Source organism: Coregonus lavaretus, assembly GCF_964263955.1.
Source record: "Coregonus lavaretus genome assembly, chromosome: 32".
In the NCBI taxonomy this organism is placed as follows: domain Eukaryota; kingdom Metazoa; phylum Chordata; class Actinopteri; order Salmoniformes; family Salmonidae; genus Coregonus; species Coregonus lavaretus.
In genome coordinates this window covers 26,087,383-26,106,290 of record NC_140019.1, presented here as the reverse complement: position 1 = coordinate 26,106,290, position 18,908 = coordinate 26,087,383, and the positions used below count along the sequence as shown (strand labels likewise).

The following is an 18,908-nucleotide window of genomic DNA, read 5'->3' as shown; positions in this document are numbered from 1 at the left end:
GCGTGTGTGTGCGCGTGCGTGCATGCTAATTTGTGTGTGCATGGGTCTGTGTCTGTGTGTTTGTGTGTGTGTGTGTGTGTGTGTGTGCATGGGTCTGTGTGCGTGTGTGTGGTAGTTCATCCTGAAGAGGTGCCTTTACACTCACTGGGGGACAGTATAAGTGGAGGTGAGAGAGACTAAACAAGGCCTGAGGGTGAGAGATAGATGTGATGGGTCTCTGCTGGAGAAAATAGTGGAACATCATAACACAAAGCAAATTAGATCAATGAGAGATTTGATTTGATACTGATATAAATTGCTGGATCCATAGAAATAGAAATCCATGGGTGGACATTTGTGTGTACTCATGCCTAGGTCGACAATGTACTGGTTAAGACAACATAATAATTGCAGAGAGTTAAGAAATAAACACCTTCATTGGACCAGTGCCGTTGCTGATTCTACAGGATTAGCATGGGAAACGTGACCAGTGGTCGGGACATCTAGTAGTAAAGTGGCTGTAGATCATTAGAAAAACATTTAAATGAATAGAATGAAAGTAAAACAGTTATGCTATGTGTTTGCTTTGTAGTTAGCTGAAATTCACTATGATTGTGTATTTTCTACTTTGATGGCACATTTTTTGTACTGCTAACATTCACTTTCGGTCATTTTCGCAATGGCACTTGTCCAATAAATGTGTTTATTTTAGCTTTTGCATGGAATTATTATGTTGTATTAACCTTCTCTATCTTCAACCTACACCCAGGCCAGGAAGTAAAAGCAAGAACTGTATCCTTCAATATGTGCTGTGATTTGTTGAGTCAGCTAAACTGACAATACAAAAAACATGCATTCCATTGCATGAGCCACATCAGTTAGCATCATTTGAATGAACATTCTACATTTCCATGGCAATCCAGCATCAGTTGATAGAACATTTCAAAATACCATAGAAATGATTGTTTCACAATACCAGGCAGCCATTGTGAGAATACCCCTACCCCGGCCACCAGCTCTGCCCCCCTCCGCTATGCAATCTGGTTTCCGAGCTGGTCATGGGTGCACCTCAGCCACGCTAAAGGTCCTAAACGATATTATAACCGCGATCAATAAAAGACAGTACTGTGCAGCCGTCTTCATCGACCTGGCCAAGGCTTTCGACTCTGTCAATCACCGCATTCTTATTGGCAGACTAAATAGCTTTGGTTTCTCAAATGACTGCCTCGCCTGGTTCACCAACTACTTCTCAGATAGAGTTCAATGTGTCAAATCAGAGGGCCTGTTGTCTGGACCTCTGGCAGTCTCTATGGGGGTGCCACAGGGTTCAATTCTCGGGCCGACTCTATTCTCTGTGTATATCAATGATGTCGCTCTTGCTGCTGGTGACTCTCAGATCCACCTCTACGCAGACGACACCATTTTGTATACATCTGGCCCTTCATTGGACACTGTGCTAACAAACCTCCAAACGAGCTTCAATGCCATACAACACTCCTTCCATAGTCTCCAACTGCTCCTAAACGCTAGTAAAACTAAATGCATGCTCTTCAATCGAACACTGCTTGCACCCGCCTGCCCGACTAGAATCACTACTCTCGGCGGGTCTGACTTAGAATATGTGGACAACTACAAATACCTAGGTATATCTCAGGTATATCTCACTGGTCATCCCCAAAGCCAACACCTCCTTTGGCCGCCATTCCTTCCAGTTCTCTGCTGCTAATGACTGGAATGAACTGCAAAAATATCTGAAGCTGGAGACTCTTATCTCCCTCACTAACTTTAAGCATCAGTTGTCAGAGCAGCTTACCGATCACTGCACCTGTACATAGCCCATATGTAATTAGCCCACCCAACTACCTCATCCCCATATTGTTATTTATTTTGCACATCCCCATTATCTCTCTTTGCACATCTTCTTCTGCACATCTATCATTCCAGTGTTAATACTAAATTGTAATTATTTTGCACTATGGCCTATTTATTGCCTTACCTCCATAACTTACTACATTTGCACACACTGTATATATATTTTCTATTGTGTTATTGACTGAATGTTTTGTTTTATCCCATGTGTAACTCTGTGTTGTTGGTTTTTTTTTTTCGCACTGCTTTGCTTTATCTTGGCCAGGTCGCAGTTGTAAATGAGAACTTGTTCTTAACTGGCTTACCTGGTAAAAAAAAAGTGAAATAAAAATTAATTAATAAATACCCATGAGTTTACCATTCAAATTGCTAAGGTTAGAGCTTCCAAGCCCATTCTATTAATTATATTTATATTGGTGGATCATCAAAATGAAATAAGCAATGATTAATATATTCATGGGTTGCATGTTTCATCACAATATTGTTTTGAACGTTCATTTTGGACTGATGCCCGACTGAGCATTCTACTCAATGCATCGTCAATGAGCGCTGATTAAGATTTCATCAAAAGTGCATTACAGTGGCTTGGAAATACAATGACATTCACAAGGAGGCAAATAATTAGTAGGAAAAGTTTTTGTCATCATTTTGATGTCACCAGATTGACGTTAGAAGCAGTATAACATTAACTAGTTAGCTAAGATTGAGGGGAGGCCACCATATTCTATCTAGCTAACATTAGCATTGATAGCTATTTTTGACGAACTTTGCTAGCTAATGATAACATTGCCATCTGTCTAAAGTAAATTTGAAAACATGATAATGCTGGCAAAGTTGTTTCCTACTAAATATTTGACTACTTTAGCAAAGTCATCGTATTTCCAGGCACTATAGTGTAATTTAGACAAAACAGTAGTTAGATTCCGTCCAGAATGACTGGGCTTATCACCACTCTAGGGCACCACTATTGCGCTGCCGGCAGAGGGCAGCTTGAGAACGTTCATAACAATGGCATGACGCGACCGAGTAACGGAGGTGCAACCTGTGAATAAGACACAGTTATACATAGCACAACCTGTACCAACCTCAAAGGAATCATACTGGTACATTGATTTATACTGTATTGTTTTAGTTCTATATTTGTGAGTCACATTAGAAGAACTGATTCATTTGTTGGTCTCCCGCAGATGAAATAAGTGTGTGTGTGTGTGGTAGTTATTCCTGAAGAGGCGCCTTTACACTCTTAGCCTTGGCAGAGTCATATTATGTCAATGGCCCTCACCTCACTGTGGTAATCAGCTTGCAGTTCTGTCAGATAAACTTAATGACTGCCTAATCACCAGAAGCCAAAGGGTTTCACCCGCGTAAAGGGAGCAAACTGCACTGTACTCAATAGATGTCATTGGCTGTCTAGCCTCCTCCTCCACCCCAGCCCTGCGTTGGCCCAAGGTTAAAGAGCCTGGACACCTCTTTATATCATTAACAGAAATTATGAAAAATATCCAAGATGGCAGATATTCACAACACAGCAATGTGAGGGGAGCTATCTGAGAAGTTGTTCATTATTGTGCCCTTTTCAGACTACTGAGCGAGCACAGTATGGTTTGGGTCAGCCCTACTGTGGGTCAGCCCTACAGTGGGTCAGCCCTACTGTGGGTCAGCCCTATAGTGGGTCAGCCCTACTGTGGGTCAGCCCTATAGTGGGTCAGCCCTACAGTGGGTCAGCCCTACTGTGGGTCAGCCCTATAGTGGGTTAGCCTTACTGTGGGTCAGCCCTATAGTGGGTCAGCCCTACTGTGGGTCAGCCCTATAGTGGGTCAGCCCTACTGTGGGTCAGCCCTATAGTGGGTCAGCCCTACTGTGGGTCAGCCCTATAGTGGGTCAGCCCTACAGTGGGTCAGCCCTATAGTGGGAATCAGGTACCATTTGGAACTTTAGTTTGTACTTACACTGCTATTGTTATTTCAGTACATGACAAGCAGATGCATAACCATATGTAGCTGTCAACTATAACCAGACTGTGTTAATTCACTGTGTTATGTGCTGAGGCAGATGTTTGATTATGCAGAGTGCTGTTATTTTGTATAATTGTATAATTCAATGGGCCCAGACATTGAAAATGTTCTATGAAATGTACTACTCTCTGATTCCTGTATTTTTCCACAGAATACTGCTGATCTGAGCTAGCAGATGAGAAGAGCGCATAAGCACTTTTGCATGTGGTAATGACAGTTTGGGGTCTAACAATAAACAAATTAAAATGTTAAATGCATACAATTAAATTGTGATTATTACCCTATATGAGCAGATGATTGGTCCTCATCTAATGAAAGTGTGTGTTTGTGTGCACGTGTGAGTGTTTGAGAATGCACTTGTTTGTGTGAGTGTTTCTGCTCACATTTTGTGTGTGAGTGTGCGTGTGTGCGAGACTGTGTGTGTGAGTGTGTTACGTAGGCATGGCTGACTGTGGTGTTTGTATGGTGAGAATATTGTTGGAATGGGCGTGCAAAGGTGGGTAGTGCTAATTAGCTCTCACAACATGCAGTTCCAGCCGCATGGCAATCACAGTGGGGAATCAATATGGAACAAATTTCTTATGAAGTGGCAATATTGGTGAACACATAATCACACACACACACAAAGTAGGAAAACATGTAAACACACACACTTGGCTGGCACAGTATTTCTCTCCAGACTCCTTATACATGGGACTATGCCAGCATCCTCCTTTCTTTTCTTTTGTAAAGACTGGTGCGTCCACAGCTCAGCAGGGGGTCTCAGCGCTTTGCTCCATTTTATACACAGCTGTGTTTTAATATAGGACTACATGCTGCCCCTCTAACATGCCCCAGTGTGTGGACTGTTTGTCATTCTCATATACCACTGTGCCCAGGTCCTATGCTGGTACAGTAATATAGATTGACAGCATGATTTATCATTGGACAATAGGCATCTGCTAAGCTAATTACCACCCACTACGCCAAACCAGGGTATCTTGTTTGTGTGAGGGACACCTGTGGACCAGCCAGAGAAGAATCATAATCAGCACGCTCTAGATTGGGTGGCAGTCATTCCAGAAGTACATAATTTCACTAATGTAGCAGGAGTATTTTCATTCCCTACATCCATGTATAATGACCTGTAAGATGTCAAATTACCACTGGCTCAGTGTGTGACTTTTTTTTTTTCTTTTTCACTTCTATGACACTTCTATGACAACCCAGAGAGCCATAATAACTTCTATGACCATTAGAAACTCAGAGAGCCATAATAACTTCTATGACCATTAGAAACCCAGAGAGCCATAATCACTTCTATGACCATTCAAAACCCAGAGAGTCATAATAACTTCTATGACCATTAGAAACCCAGAGAGCCACTATAACTTCTATGACCATTAGTAACCCAGAGAGCCATAATAACTTCAATGACCATTTGAAACCCAGAGAGCCATAATAACTTCAATGACCATTAGCAACCCAGATAGCTATAATAACTTCTATGACCATTAGAAACCCAGAGAGACAGGTAGGCCATAATAACTGCCACTTAAATATTTCAGCATCAGTAGGAATGTTGTCAACATCCTTGTGCTTTTCAATGTACCAAACATCTGTTTAATGCTGCAGCACCACCTGTGCCGCAGTAGCACCAGCGAGTCCACGGATATTCATATACTTTAATGACCTGAGCTATAAATAACTAACAAGATTCCAGAATTCATTTCTGAAGAGAGTTTGCTGGTGATGATGAGCGGGAAAATATGTTGCAATTATTTGGCGAATACATATGGAACAATAAGCAACAACAGGGCCTCTATAAACAGTGTTTGTGGGTGTGTTGAGATGGCAGCTAAAGCAATGTATAAGGGGCTGGATGGACATAATATGCTGTTCAAATATGTCCCTCAAGGCTAGTTACTCTTCTGGTTTTCATTATTCCCCTTTAATCAGGGACATATTTAGCGGCGAGCTTTACACAGCTCCAGCCGACGCATGGCATCGCGCATGGTGATCTTAGACTTGTGTGCGGCCGCTCGGCCATGGAAACACATTTCATTAATGCAATGGAAACAAAGGTCAATCAACATGTACACCTTACCTCTTCTGTCCACCACTACATGTTCTCATAATGAATGTTATAATGCAACCCAGTGTAATATAATGAAATGTTGTTATCTAAAGGGGTTCATATTTTACAATTCTGAATGAATTAGATATCTCTTGCTGAGACAATAGGTCTGCTGGAGTGTTCATGATGACGGAAACTAGATGCTTGGCAAGTGTGTTTGCTGACAATGTGCTTTCAATTTCAGAATGTACTGTTCAGGTTCATAAGGAAAAATTGTATTTTGTATTTACTTACATCAAAAGATTTGATGGTACCAGACGTAAGAGCCATTATTTGCTGTTCAAAGACCTAGCCGGTGCAAAGCCCTCAGTTGTTGTGGTGGTGATAGCTGTGAAAGGCACTAAACCTGCTTAGGTCGTGAGAGCAGACCTAGCATATTTATTGAAATGGTGAAAACCTTTAAAGTGTATTATCTTTACACTTGTACACCTACTAATTCCAGGGTTTTTCTATAAGACATCAAATCTATGAAATAACATTCTTCAAATAGCCACCCTTTGCCTTGATGACAGCTTTGCACACTCTTGTCATATTGATTGTTGATCATTGCTAGACAACCATTTTCAGGCCTTGCCATAGATGTTCAAGTAGATGTAAGTCAAAACGGTAACTTGGTCACTCAGGAACATTCACTATCTTCTTGGTAAGCAACTCCATTGGAGATTTGTCCTTGTGTTATTGTCCTGCTGAAAGGTGAATTAATCTCCCAGTGTCTGTTGGAAAGCAGACTGAACCAAGTTTTCCTCTAGGATTTTGTCTGTGCTTAGCTCGATTCCATTTATTTTTTATCCCCCCCCCCCCCCCCCCCCCCTCATGGCCTCATGGTGAAATCCAGAGTGGTTTCCTTCCTCTCCGGCAACTGAGTTAAGAAGGACGCCTGTAACTTTGTAGTGACTGGGTGTATTGAAATACCATCCAAAGTGTAATTAATAACTTCACCATGCTCAAAGGGATATTCAATGTCTGCTTTTTATTTTATTTTTACCCATCTACCAATAGGTGCCCTTCTTTGTAAGGCATTGGAAAACGTCCTTGGTCTTTGTGATTGAATCAATATTTGAAATTCACTGCTCGACTGAGGGACCTTACAGATAATTGTATGTGTGGGGTACAGAGATGGGGTAGTCATTCAACAAATCATGTTAAACACTATTATTGCACACAGAGTGAGTCCATGCAACTTATTATGTGACTTCTTATGCAGATTTTTACTCCTGAACTTTAGGCTTGCCATAACAAAGTGGTTGAATACTTATTGACTCAAGACATTTCAGCTTTTAGTTGTTGTTTAATTTGTAGAAATTTTGAAAAACATGTTTCCACTTTGACATTATGTAGGCCAGTGACCAAAAATCACAATTTAATCAATTTTCAATTCAGGCTGTAACACAACAAAATGTGGAAAGAGTCAAGGGGTTTGAATACTTTCTGAAGGCACTGTATCAAGGAATATAACGAAAGACCTCCCTGCCATTTTGTCCAAAGCATTGAGCACAGGTATCTAAGGAGCCAGCAGGCTTTGATGAAAGGATCATTTGGGAGGAAAACCATCTGCTATTTATGATTTGATTATTGTTGTATTTCTCACCAATGTGGTGAGATTCTTTCTGTGTGTCTTTGGAAAAGGGTTTGTCATTGGCGAGATTGCAGTTGAGACATGTCCCTCTGTCTGTTTGCCTTCGTAGCCAATCTCTCAGGGAGATATTGGGAGTGATTTATTTAATGGATTCCATTTCAAATGAATACATGTTTGGAGATAGGATGCTTTTCCCCCAGTGTACCATGAAAGCACCCCTCTTTGATAAATAGATAAATACCGCAGTAGAGCAATTGCTGAATTATGCTTTCATAATGGGATAAATCAATCTACCCCCCACCCGGCTTTTTGAGTTTTGGCTTTCGCCACAATTAATTCTTACCTGGGAACAATTGCAATATAATTCAGCGGAAGCCCCCTCCACCTTGAAAAGGATACAAAGGCCTTATCCAGGCTAAGTACTTTATTGATCACTCAGAGCCCTTTGAATAGGTGATTATCTTAATACGGGGGCCATTGTTTGCAAAGCACCATGGTAGATAATTCCCCTCACTATACATATCTTTCCAAGTAATCCTTGATTGTTAGAGCAAGGACGACATTGGTGGCTGCACAAAGTAGGACTGAGATGAGGGGACCGACTGCTATCAACCTATCAACAGATTGGAAAAACCAGAGAAGCCAGGAGAAGATAACTGAAGAGGATAGAGGGATGGTGACATTGGATAGAGGGTTGGTGACAGAGAGGATAGAGGGTTGGTGACAGAGGATAGAGGGATGGTGACAGAGAATATAGAGGGATGGTGACAGAGAAGATAGAGGGATGGTGACAGAGAGAAGAGAGGGATGTTGACTGAGAGAATAGAGGGATGGTGACAGAGAGGATAGAGGGATGGTGATTGAGAGAAGAGAGGGATGGTGACAGAGAGATTAGAGGGATGGTGACTGAGCGAAGAGAGGGATGGTGACAGAGATGATAGAGGGATGGTTTAATGTTAATATGTATTGTTTATTTCACTTTTGTTTACTATCTACTTCACTTGCTTTGGCAATGTTAACATACGTTTCCCATGCCAATAAAGCCCTTAAATTGAATTGAATTGAAATTGAAATTGGTGACACAGAGAAGAGAGGGATGGTGACTGAGTAAATAGAGGGATGGTGACAGAGAGGATAGAGGGATGGTGACTGAGAGAATAGAGGGATGGTGACTGAGAGAATAGAGGGATGGTAACTGAGAGGATAGAGAGATGGTGACTGAGAGAATAGAGGGATGGTAACTGAGAGAATAGAGGGATGGTGTGCTTCAACAGGAAGTGCCTGGATAACAAGTGTCTTGTGCTCTTAGCAGGTGTTTAATTGGGGCTGGTGGGGTTAAAGTGCTGCTTTATACGGTGATATGGCCAGATATGTGACCAATGGGAAGGGTGCTGATGGTGATGCTCATCATGATGCTCCTATGGCTATTGGAGCAGAAGCATAATGTATTTTTGCATTAACACTCATTACCATTAGACTATCAGTGGCAATGTGTATGCCCTTTCATCACGGCCCGACGCGTCATAATGCGAACTGAGCAACATGCTTGGTCTGTTGTAATCATGTAATTGTCTATGTCCTGGAGAGTGGTCAATTGTATTATGTGTAATCAACTCTGTTCACCCTCCCTTTGTGATCTTCCCCTGATAGTGGCAGGGGGTGGGAATGTTGCCAAAGACTTTTGTTAGTCTTCCAACAGACCTATTCCACACCTGCTGCTGTTTATAGTCCTAAAATGGACGCCATATTGCATTCTGTTTTGATTATTAGGAATTTAAAAAGTACATTGTCAATGATGAGTCCACAGTAAGAGTATACTTGATCATTCTTAAGACAAAGCAGAACGGAAAATACAAATTGGAATATATTAATATTAATGGATTTCTTCTCTCTGATATGATCATGTGGTTTCCTGTTGTCTTATTCAACCACTCGCTACCCCACACATCAAGATAATGTAACCTCACAAGACATTTGTTCCCAGGGAGGTCTGCCAGAATCTTGAGAGTTTGGCATGGCTCTGTGAGGTGAATAATAGAAGCCATCTTTATTTATTTTTTATTTATTTTTTATTATTTTTTATCTCCCGCTCTCTCTCTTCTCCCCCCTCAAACTTGCCATCCTGAAGTTGAGTCTTGACAGAAAACAATCTGTTTGAGCCGGCGAGGGCGAGGGGGGTCAGCCAGCACCGGTGCCCCTGCCTAATGCAGCCCACCAGCCCATGTCCTCTCCCTCCAATCTCTGTGAGGGAGGGAGGGAAGAGGAAAAAGGAGTAAGAGTGAGGGACTGCAGTCTGGTCGACTACCTCTCTGGGGTTTCACTCATTTAGAGCCGTACTATACCACTACATTATCTCTTTCCAATTCCTTTTCAAAGTCTTTGTGCCTGAGATTCGTGAAAAGGTTATCTACGGTTGCACTTTTCACATTTTTGACACCTTTGGGCTGGAAAATGTGGTGGCAGATTCATATATTTTTTGGGGAGGTTGGCACATGGGTCCAATGTAATGAATAGCTGTAATTAAAGTGAAAGTTGCCTTCGAATTAGCTTGAGTAAATAAGTAAAAAGGGTGAATAAATAACCTGTTTTCCAGCACTAGCGCCAAAGTCATATTTATTTTTAATGACACAGCTATTTATCAAGGAGTTGCTAAAACACCTTGCAGTGCTGCGCTGACATGTGGATGTATGATTTGATGCTGCCGAGATGCACCCCGACAGATGTTGCTCAGTGGGTAACCCCCCAACTCCGCCTCCCCAGTCCTGCTGAAATATTTATATTTACAGTACACATATATTATATTCATGGCTAAATACTGTGGTATGATCCAATAGTTGTAAGATTTGGTAATACTTTACCATAAGTAATGTACCTTAACTTTACGTAGGTTACCCTAATGTAACTACACATAAATAACTGTAGAAACAACATTGTAGTTACATAGTAGCAACTTTATTTACCAATTTCTCTATCATCCTATGTGTGAATGGACAAAGGAACTGAAATCTAGGTAAACTGCAGCGTAGTCCGTCTGACATAGTCTGCCATGTTTGACGTTCTTTATTTTGAAGTGCCGACCCACACTTAATAAAGCCAATGTGATTTACTGGAGAAGGTGGCATAGCGCTCCTATTTTGACAGAAATGATTTTCCAAAGTCATTCAGTCTGCCCCCAAAGAAGAGTGAGGGGAAAATGAAATGTGCTCTGGTAGAGAGGGGGAACCGAGCAAGGAAATGCTTGTAGGGATGAATGCATCAATGAGCCAATTGCTCAAAAATTGGACAGGGTTTTAAGAGAGGAAGAGGGGAGGAAAGGGATTTGGCTTGCCCCTGCTTTCCAGCCCAAACTCCTAATTGAAAGGTTATGTAGGATCTCTGAAAGGCTTGTGCAGTTGTCTCTAAGGCACCACAATGGAGAATATGCTCCTAGCAGCCAATGTACTGGCCTTTTTCTCTACAATTGTATTAATCTAGTCTAGCACATTCACTTTTCCTTTCTCAAAGCTTTTGTATTTTTTGATCCAGTTCTGTTTGATATGTTGTATGTTTTACGGTGCATCTTCATCACGTGTGTTTTTAATAATGTGTACTCAATGCATGTGCCTTTCTGCTCTCTTGCGGATGCATATTTATCAGAATGCCTCTCATCCCATCATAACTCTAGACATGTATGTGACCACTAACAAACTCTACTATATAATGTATCGTTAAATGCCACTGTCAAATGGTAAAAGTGAAGAAGGCTAAAGGTGGTTCCTGAAGACTGAAAGAAAGAGAGCTGAAAGTATACATATGCCCTTCTCCCCCGACAACTCTCTGTATGGTTATATATGGTTGGTTGTTTCATGCAGATCCTTTGTTGTTGTGGCCTTTTCTAACATTCTAAGAACATTCTGTTCCTGTGTGGCTCAGTTAGTAAGAGCATGGCACTAGCAATGCCAGAGTCATGGGTTGGAGGTCAAATATACCAACATGGATGCACTCACTGTTGTCAGTCGCTTTGGGCTTTTGCTATATGGTAAGAACAACTAATGTCGTGACTCACCCATGACTTCACCTCTCTCTCAGCTTCGAGACACTAAGTCGGCCGACCAAAACACAACACTGCTCCACTTCCTGACTGAGAAGTGTGAAGAGAAGTACCCGGAGATCCTGAGGTTCCCTGAAGAGCTGCAGCACGTGGAGAGTGCTAGCAAAGGTAAGCCAGTCTGTGCTCTTTAAATAATGGCTGACACTGTCCTTATATGGACACTGTATCACGGGTTGAACCATAATACTACACAGATACTCCTGAGACATTAACAGTAGCTTCTATTCTGTGAGAGATGGATGTATAACATACTGCAAAGTCTGAGAGTAATTTAAACTTGTTGTTTTCTGCTAAGGTCATACTAGCACCTTGCAGACAGTAAGCTATAGTTTCAACAAACAAGATATATTCCACCCCGACAATATCTGTCTCTTGAAATCGGACACTCACAGGAAATCACAAAAGATTTTCGACAAACATGCAATTTACTCCACAGCTGCAATCATTCTAGGTGTTAAGTTACCTTTACCAATTTACTGCCTTGTTTCATTTCCTGATCTTGTTGTTTTGACCCCTCTGCATTGTGTTTTGTCTGTAACCAATATAAATCTCTCGACAATCCCAAATAGTATAGCTCTGTGTCTTTCAATTTAAAAAGCTGTTGATTACAACTATGATGTTATTTGCTTGTGTTTTCATCAGAGTATTTTGTTCACCTTCGGTATCCTCGCTAATCGAACATAATTCCTCTTGAACGATATAAGCCCGGTTAAATCAAATTGTAATTGGGCAATGGTATTTGCTTTGTCTCGGCATTATCACATTGATCCAGAGCTATCCAACTTGTTTTTAGAACGCTTCTTTTAGGAGCCAGGAGGCTTAAACCAGGAGGCTTCGAGGCATTGTACAGCTTGATTTAGATCCGCCCATGTTTTATAGAGTGACCCAAGAGATTAGGCCTAACAAGGTTAAGATACTTTAATTAGGTATGTTGCATCCGATGGAATAAAACGTCCTAATGGCCAGAGATCCCCTCTTAATCCTTGTGTTGTAAAAATCTGGAATATTCTTCTGTTCAGGAAGAGGGCCCCAGCAGATTCAATATGGATGGTAATTGGCAGCAGTTTCAGTGGCCAATGGAAGAAGGACTTTAATGGAGCGCAAGGGACTCGTATGCATTTGGAGATGACCACCAGAAAAGGTTAACAGGCCGGATGGGAGGCATGGTGTGGATGACAGGACAGAACGAGTGGCTTTAATGCACTACGCATTATTGTCTATCTGCCATTGTGGATTGTCGTTGAGAATAAGAGAACATGGCTGCCGTTTGTGGCGTGGAAGTGGCGTCTTTACAGCTCAAGTGGCGTAATTACCTCAAGAGTAAACATGCTACGTTGTTCCCACCTTTGAATTACGTAATTTATCTGACACGAATGAAAGTTAGTCTCCCTAGGCAAACTAAATTATCTGTGTGTTCCCTCCTGTCACATAAGAGTTAGCTGCCTCATTGTGTCTGACTGCCTGTCAATACACAAATTCCATTCTCAAGTATTTGGTGGAGAATCCCCAGAGACGTATTAACTTTGTTTGTTTCCTATTTGGTTATTTAATCTCGCTAATTATGTGCTTGACTGAGGCAGCGAGGCAGCTATTGTTGAAGTGGACCAGAACCAGCCTTCATTATGGGTATAGTTGGATTAGTGTAGGGCTCAAACTGTCAACGTGTATCAACTCATTCAAGTCCTTTCAGGGACAATCAATTATTGTACATGCTTGTTAGTTCAATTGGGTGAGACGGATAAGCCATTGGTTGACTCAATTCATTATGGCAAACACCAGTGGACAACACAGACATAACACTAAGGAGAAGGCTGTATAGGATATACAGTGAGGGGAAAAAGTATTTGATCCCCTGCTGATTTTGTACATTTGCCCACTGACAAATAAATGATCAGTCTATAATTTTAATGGTAGGTTTATTTGAACAGTGAGAGACAGAATAACAACAAAAAAATCCAGAAAAATGCATGTCAAAAATGTTATAAATTGATTTACATTTTAATGAGGGAAATAAGAATTTGACCCCCTCTCAATCAGAAAGATTTCTGGCTCCCAGGTAATAAGCTGAGATTAGGAGCACAATCTTAAAAGGAATGCTCCTAATTTCAGCTTGTTACCTGTATAAAAGACACCTGTCCACAGAAGCAATCAATCAATCAGATTCCAAACTCTCCACCATGGCCAAGACCAAAGAGCTCTCCGAGGATATCAGGGACAAGATTGTAGACCTACAAAAGGTTGGAATGGGCTACGAGACCATCACCAGGCAGCTTGGTGAGAAGGTGACAACAGTTGGTGCGATTATTCGCAAATGGAAGAAACACAAAATAACTGTCAATCTCCCTCGGCCTGGGGCTTCATGCAAGATCTCACCTCGTGGAGTTGCAATTATCATGAGAACGGTGAGGAATCAGCCCAGAATTACACAGGAGGATCTTGTCAATGATCTCAAGGCAGCTGGGACCATAGTCACCAAGAAAACAATTGGTAACACACTACGCCGTGAAGGACTGAAATCCTGCAGTGCCCGCAAGGTCCCCCTGCTCAAGAAAGCACATATACAGGGCCGTCTGAAGTTTGCCAATGAACATCTGAATGATTCAGAGGAGAACTGGGTGAAAGTGTTGTGGTCAGATGAGACCAAAATGGAGCTCTTTGGCATCAACTCAACTCGCTGTGTTTGGAGGAGGAGGAATGCTGCCTATGACCCCAAGAACACCATCCCCACTGTCAAACATGGAGGTGGAAACATTATGCTTTGGGGGTGTTTTTCTGCTAAGGGGACAGGACAACTTCACCACATCAAAAGGATGATGGACGGGGCCATGTACCGTCAAATCTTGGGTGAGAACCTCCTTCCCTCAGCTAGGGCATTGAAAATGGGTCGTGAATGGGTATTCCAGCATGACAATGACCCAGTTGCCAAACGTCAACCTCGAAACCTTAATGACTTGGAGAAGATCTGCAAAGAGGAGTGGAACAAAATCCCTCCTGAGATGTGTGCAAACCTGGTGGCCAACTACAAGAAACGTCTGACCTCTGTGATTGCCAACAAGCGTTTTGCCACCAAGTACTAAGTCATGTTTTGCAGAGGGGTCAAATACTTATTTCCCTCATTAAAATGCAAATACATTTATAACATTTTTGATGTGTTTTTCTGGATTTTTTAAAAGTTATTCTGTCTCTCACTGTTCAAATAAACCTACCATTTAAATTATAGACTGATCATGTCTTTGTCAGTGGGCAAACGTACAAAATCAGCAGGGGATCAAATACTTGTTTCCCTCATTGTAAAGCTGTTTACCTCACAGTGCTTTCCGTAGAACCTGTATTTTAATTATAGGTCAAACACGCGATATACAACACAATAACCTTATTATCCATGGATATTGTTGGGGTATAACCAAGAAAACTAGCCCTTTAAAGGCCCAGTACAGTCAAAAATGTCATTTTCCTGTGTTTTATTTATACTGTATTTCTACACTAAGAGGTTGGAATAATACTGTGAAATTGTGAAAATGATAATAATTGCCTTTTAGTGTAAGAGCTGTTCGAAAAGACCACCTGAAATTGCAGCCTGTTTTTGTGGGATGGAGTTTTGGCCTTCCTGGTGACATACAACAAGCGGTAAATTAGTTAATAGATCAATACGAAAGAGAGAATCCAATCCTCTCTGCCAATAACAACTACACTGAACAAAAATATAAACACGACATTGAAAGTGTTGGTCCCATGTTTCATGAGTCAGAAATGTTCCTTCCATATGCACAAAAAGCTTATTTCTCTTAAATGTTGTGCACAAATCTGTTTACATCCCTGTTAGTGAGCATTTCTCCTTTTCCAAGAGAATCCATCCACCTGACAGGTGTGGCATATCAAGAAGCTGATTAAACAGCATGATCATTACAGAGGTGCACCTTGTGCTGGGGAGAATAAAAGGCCACTTTAAAATGTGCAGTTTAGCCACACAACACAATGCCACAGATGTCTCAAGTTTTGAGGAGCATGCAATTGGCATGCTGACTGCAGGAATGTCCACCAGAGCTGTTGCCAGATAATTCAATTTTTATTTCTCTACCATAAGCCACCTCCAACATCATTTTAGAGAATTTGGCAGTACCTCCAACTGGCCTCACAAACGCAGACCACGTGTAAACACGCCAGCCCAGGACCTCCACATCCGGCTTCTTCACCTGTGGGATCATCTGAGACCAGCCACCCGGACTGCTGATGAAACTGTGGGTTTGCACAACCAAATAATTTCTGTCTCAGGGAAGCTCATCTGCGTGCTCTTCATCCTCACCAGGGTCTTGACCTGACTGCAGTTCGGTGTCGTAACTGACTTCAGTGGGCAAATGCTCACCTTCGATGGCCACTGGCACGCTGGAGAAGTGTGCTCTTCACGGATTAATCCCAGTTTCAACTGTACCGGGCAGATGACAGACGGCAAGCGGGTTGCTGATGTCAACGTTGTGAACAGAGTGCCTCATGGTGGCGGTGGGGGTAGAGTATGGGCAGGCATAAGCTACGGATAACGAACACAATTTCATTTTATCGATGGCAATTTGAATGCACAGAGATACTGTGACGAGATCCTGAGACCCATTGTTGTGCCATTAATCCGCCACCATCACTTCATGTTTTCAGCATGATAATAATAAAGCCCCATGTTGCAAGGATCTGTACATAATTCCTGGAAACTGAATATGTCCCAGTTCTTCCATGGCCTGCATACTCACCAGACATGTCACCCATTGAGCATGTTTGGGATGCTCTGGATCGACATGTGCAACAGCTTGTTCCAGTTCTTGCTTGAGAAATTGCTGTTTGCTAAGTGATTGAAAACAATCACAGTAAGGTACTTAATTGCTAAACATAAATTATTTGATATTGGTATAAAAATGGCTGCATTGGACCTTTAAGAGCAGATGATTCCATAGGGAGAGAGACAGAAATAAGGAGATTTGAAAATATATTTTGTTATTGTGCCTATTGGTCAGCCAGACAGCATTGGTTTGAATCCTGAAGTGATGTGCTTGTTCAGTTTTGACAGAAGTCCGCCTCCACAGGTGAAGCCAAAATTAATTAGATGATTGAGTCACCGACTCTAACAAGAAACACACCGCCACTCACTCTAACAAGAAACGCACCGCCACTCACTCCAACAAGAAACGCGACACAATGATCTTTGTTTTAAAATACACTTATTTGTGTCTTCTCGTTTTCCTTTTCCTCGTACCAACGAGAGACCTCTTTGGTCACCAGCGCTCACATTTTATTCTGTTGTTTTCGTTGCTTTTAAGGGCCGTTTGAGCTGTCGGAGACGACAGAAACAAAGAAGCTAAAATTGCAGCTGTCTAGCCTCACTAATGCTCATTTAATCAGAGAATGCTTTGAGGCTGGAACACAAAAGGAGCTCCACAATGGCTGGGCCACGCGTCGGCTTGATATGAGTCTGGAGGAGCTTTTACACTTGTGTAGAAGAACGAGGCCCAGCTGAATAATTTACAGACTATCTTCCAGATATTTTACAAGGCTTTTTGGTCTCCTGTCAGGTAAATTGGTAGAAGAACATGGGAAAAAGATTGCTTCCTTAACTGAGTACACAGTTCACCCTAACCCCAAGCAATATCTAGTTGTCATCTCTAATTATCCTCTCTATTTGGCATCTCTCTCTCCTTCATCGCTACAGTGCATTAGAGACACTTTGTTTCCTAATCTCCACTAAAATAACTTTAATAGTTTCTCCTTTTGTTATTCTTCTTCTATTTGGCCCGTGGCCGGTGGCATGCTGGAATGGAAGTGTGTCTCTAGGATGCCACTTCCTCTCCCTTTATCCCCTATCACTTCCTCTCTCTTTATCCCCATCACTTCCTCTCTCTTTATCCCCGTCTCCCCATCACTTCCTCTCTCTTTATCCCCGTCTCCCCATCACTTCATCTCTCTTTGTCCCTGTCTCCCCCATCACTTCATCTCTCTATTTATCCCCGTCTCCCCCATCACTTCCTCTCTCTTTATCCCCCATCACTTCCTCTCTCTTTATCCCTGTCCCCCCATCACTTCATCTCTCTATTTATCCCCATCTCCCCATCACTTCCTCTCTCTTTATCCCCCATCACTTCCTCTCTCTTTATCCCCGTCTCCCCATCACTTCCTCTCTCTTTATCCCCCATCACTTCCTCTCTCTTTATCCCCGTCTCCCCATCACTTCCTCTCTCTTTATCCCTGTCTCCCCATCACTTCATCTCTCTATTTATCCCCATCTTCCCCATCACTTCATCTCTCTCTTTATCCCCATCTCCCCATCACTTCCTCTCTCTTTATCCCCATCTCCCCCATCACTTCCTCTCTCTTTATCTCTGTCTCCCCCATCACTTCATCTCTCTATTTATCCCCATCTTCCCCATCACTTCATCTCTCTCTTTATCCCCATCTCCCCATCACTTCCTCTCTCTTTATCCCCGTCTCCCCATCACTTCCTCTCTCTATTTATCCCCGTCTCCCCATCACTTCATCTCTCTCTTTATCCCCATCTCCCCCATCACTTCATCTCTCTCTTTATCCCCGTCTCCCCATCACTTCCTCTCTCTCCTAATCCCTGTCTCCCCATCACTTCCTCTCCCTTTATCCCCCATCACTTCATCTCTCTCTACATCCCCGTCTCCCCATCACTTCCTCTCTCTTTATCCCCCATCACTTCCTCTCTCTCTTTATCCCCGTCTTCTCCATCACTCCCTCTCCCTTTATCACCTATTACTTCATCTCTCTCTTTATCCCCGTCTCCCCATCACTTCCTCTCTCCTAATCCCCGTCTCCCCCATCACTTCCTCTCCCTTTATCCCCCATCACTTCCTCTCTCTTTATCCCCATCTCCCCCATCACTTCCTCTCTCTTTATCTCCATCTTCCCCTTCACTTCATCTCTCTCTTTATCCCCGTCTCCCCATCACTTCCTCTCTCTTTATCCCTGTCTCCCCCATCACTTCCTCTCCCTTTATCCCCCATCACTTCCTCTCTCTTTATCCCTGTCTTCCCCATCACTTCCTCTCCCTTTATCCCCGTCTCCCCATCACTTCCTCTCTCTTTATCCCTGTCTCCCCATCACTTCCTCTCTCTATTTATCCCCGTCTCCCCCATCACTTCCTCTCCCTTTATCCCCCATCACTTCCTCTCTCTTTATCCCCGTCTTCCCATCACTTCCTCTCTCTTTATCCCAGTCTCCCCCATCACTTAATCTCTCTCTTTATCCCCGTCTCCCCCATCA

At 42.4% G+C, this 18,908-nt stretch overlaps 1 protein-coding gene across 1 annotated transcript in view; it reads left to right on the top strand.

Moving 5' to 3' along the window:
• LOC311108006 (protein diaphanous homolog 2-like) overlaps nucleotides 1-18,908 on the top strand; it is a 589,414-nt gene that overhangs the window by 381,966 nt on the left and 188,540 nt on the right. The window contains exon 24 of the mRNA XM_084150643.1: nucleotides 11,624-11,753. Coding sequence (XP_084006769.1) covers nucleotides 11,624-11,753 — 130 coding nt within the window. The remainder of the gene's footprint in view (nucleotides 1-11,623; nucleotides 11,754-18,908) is intronic.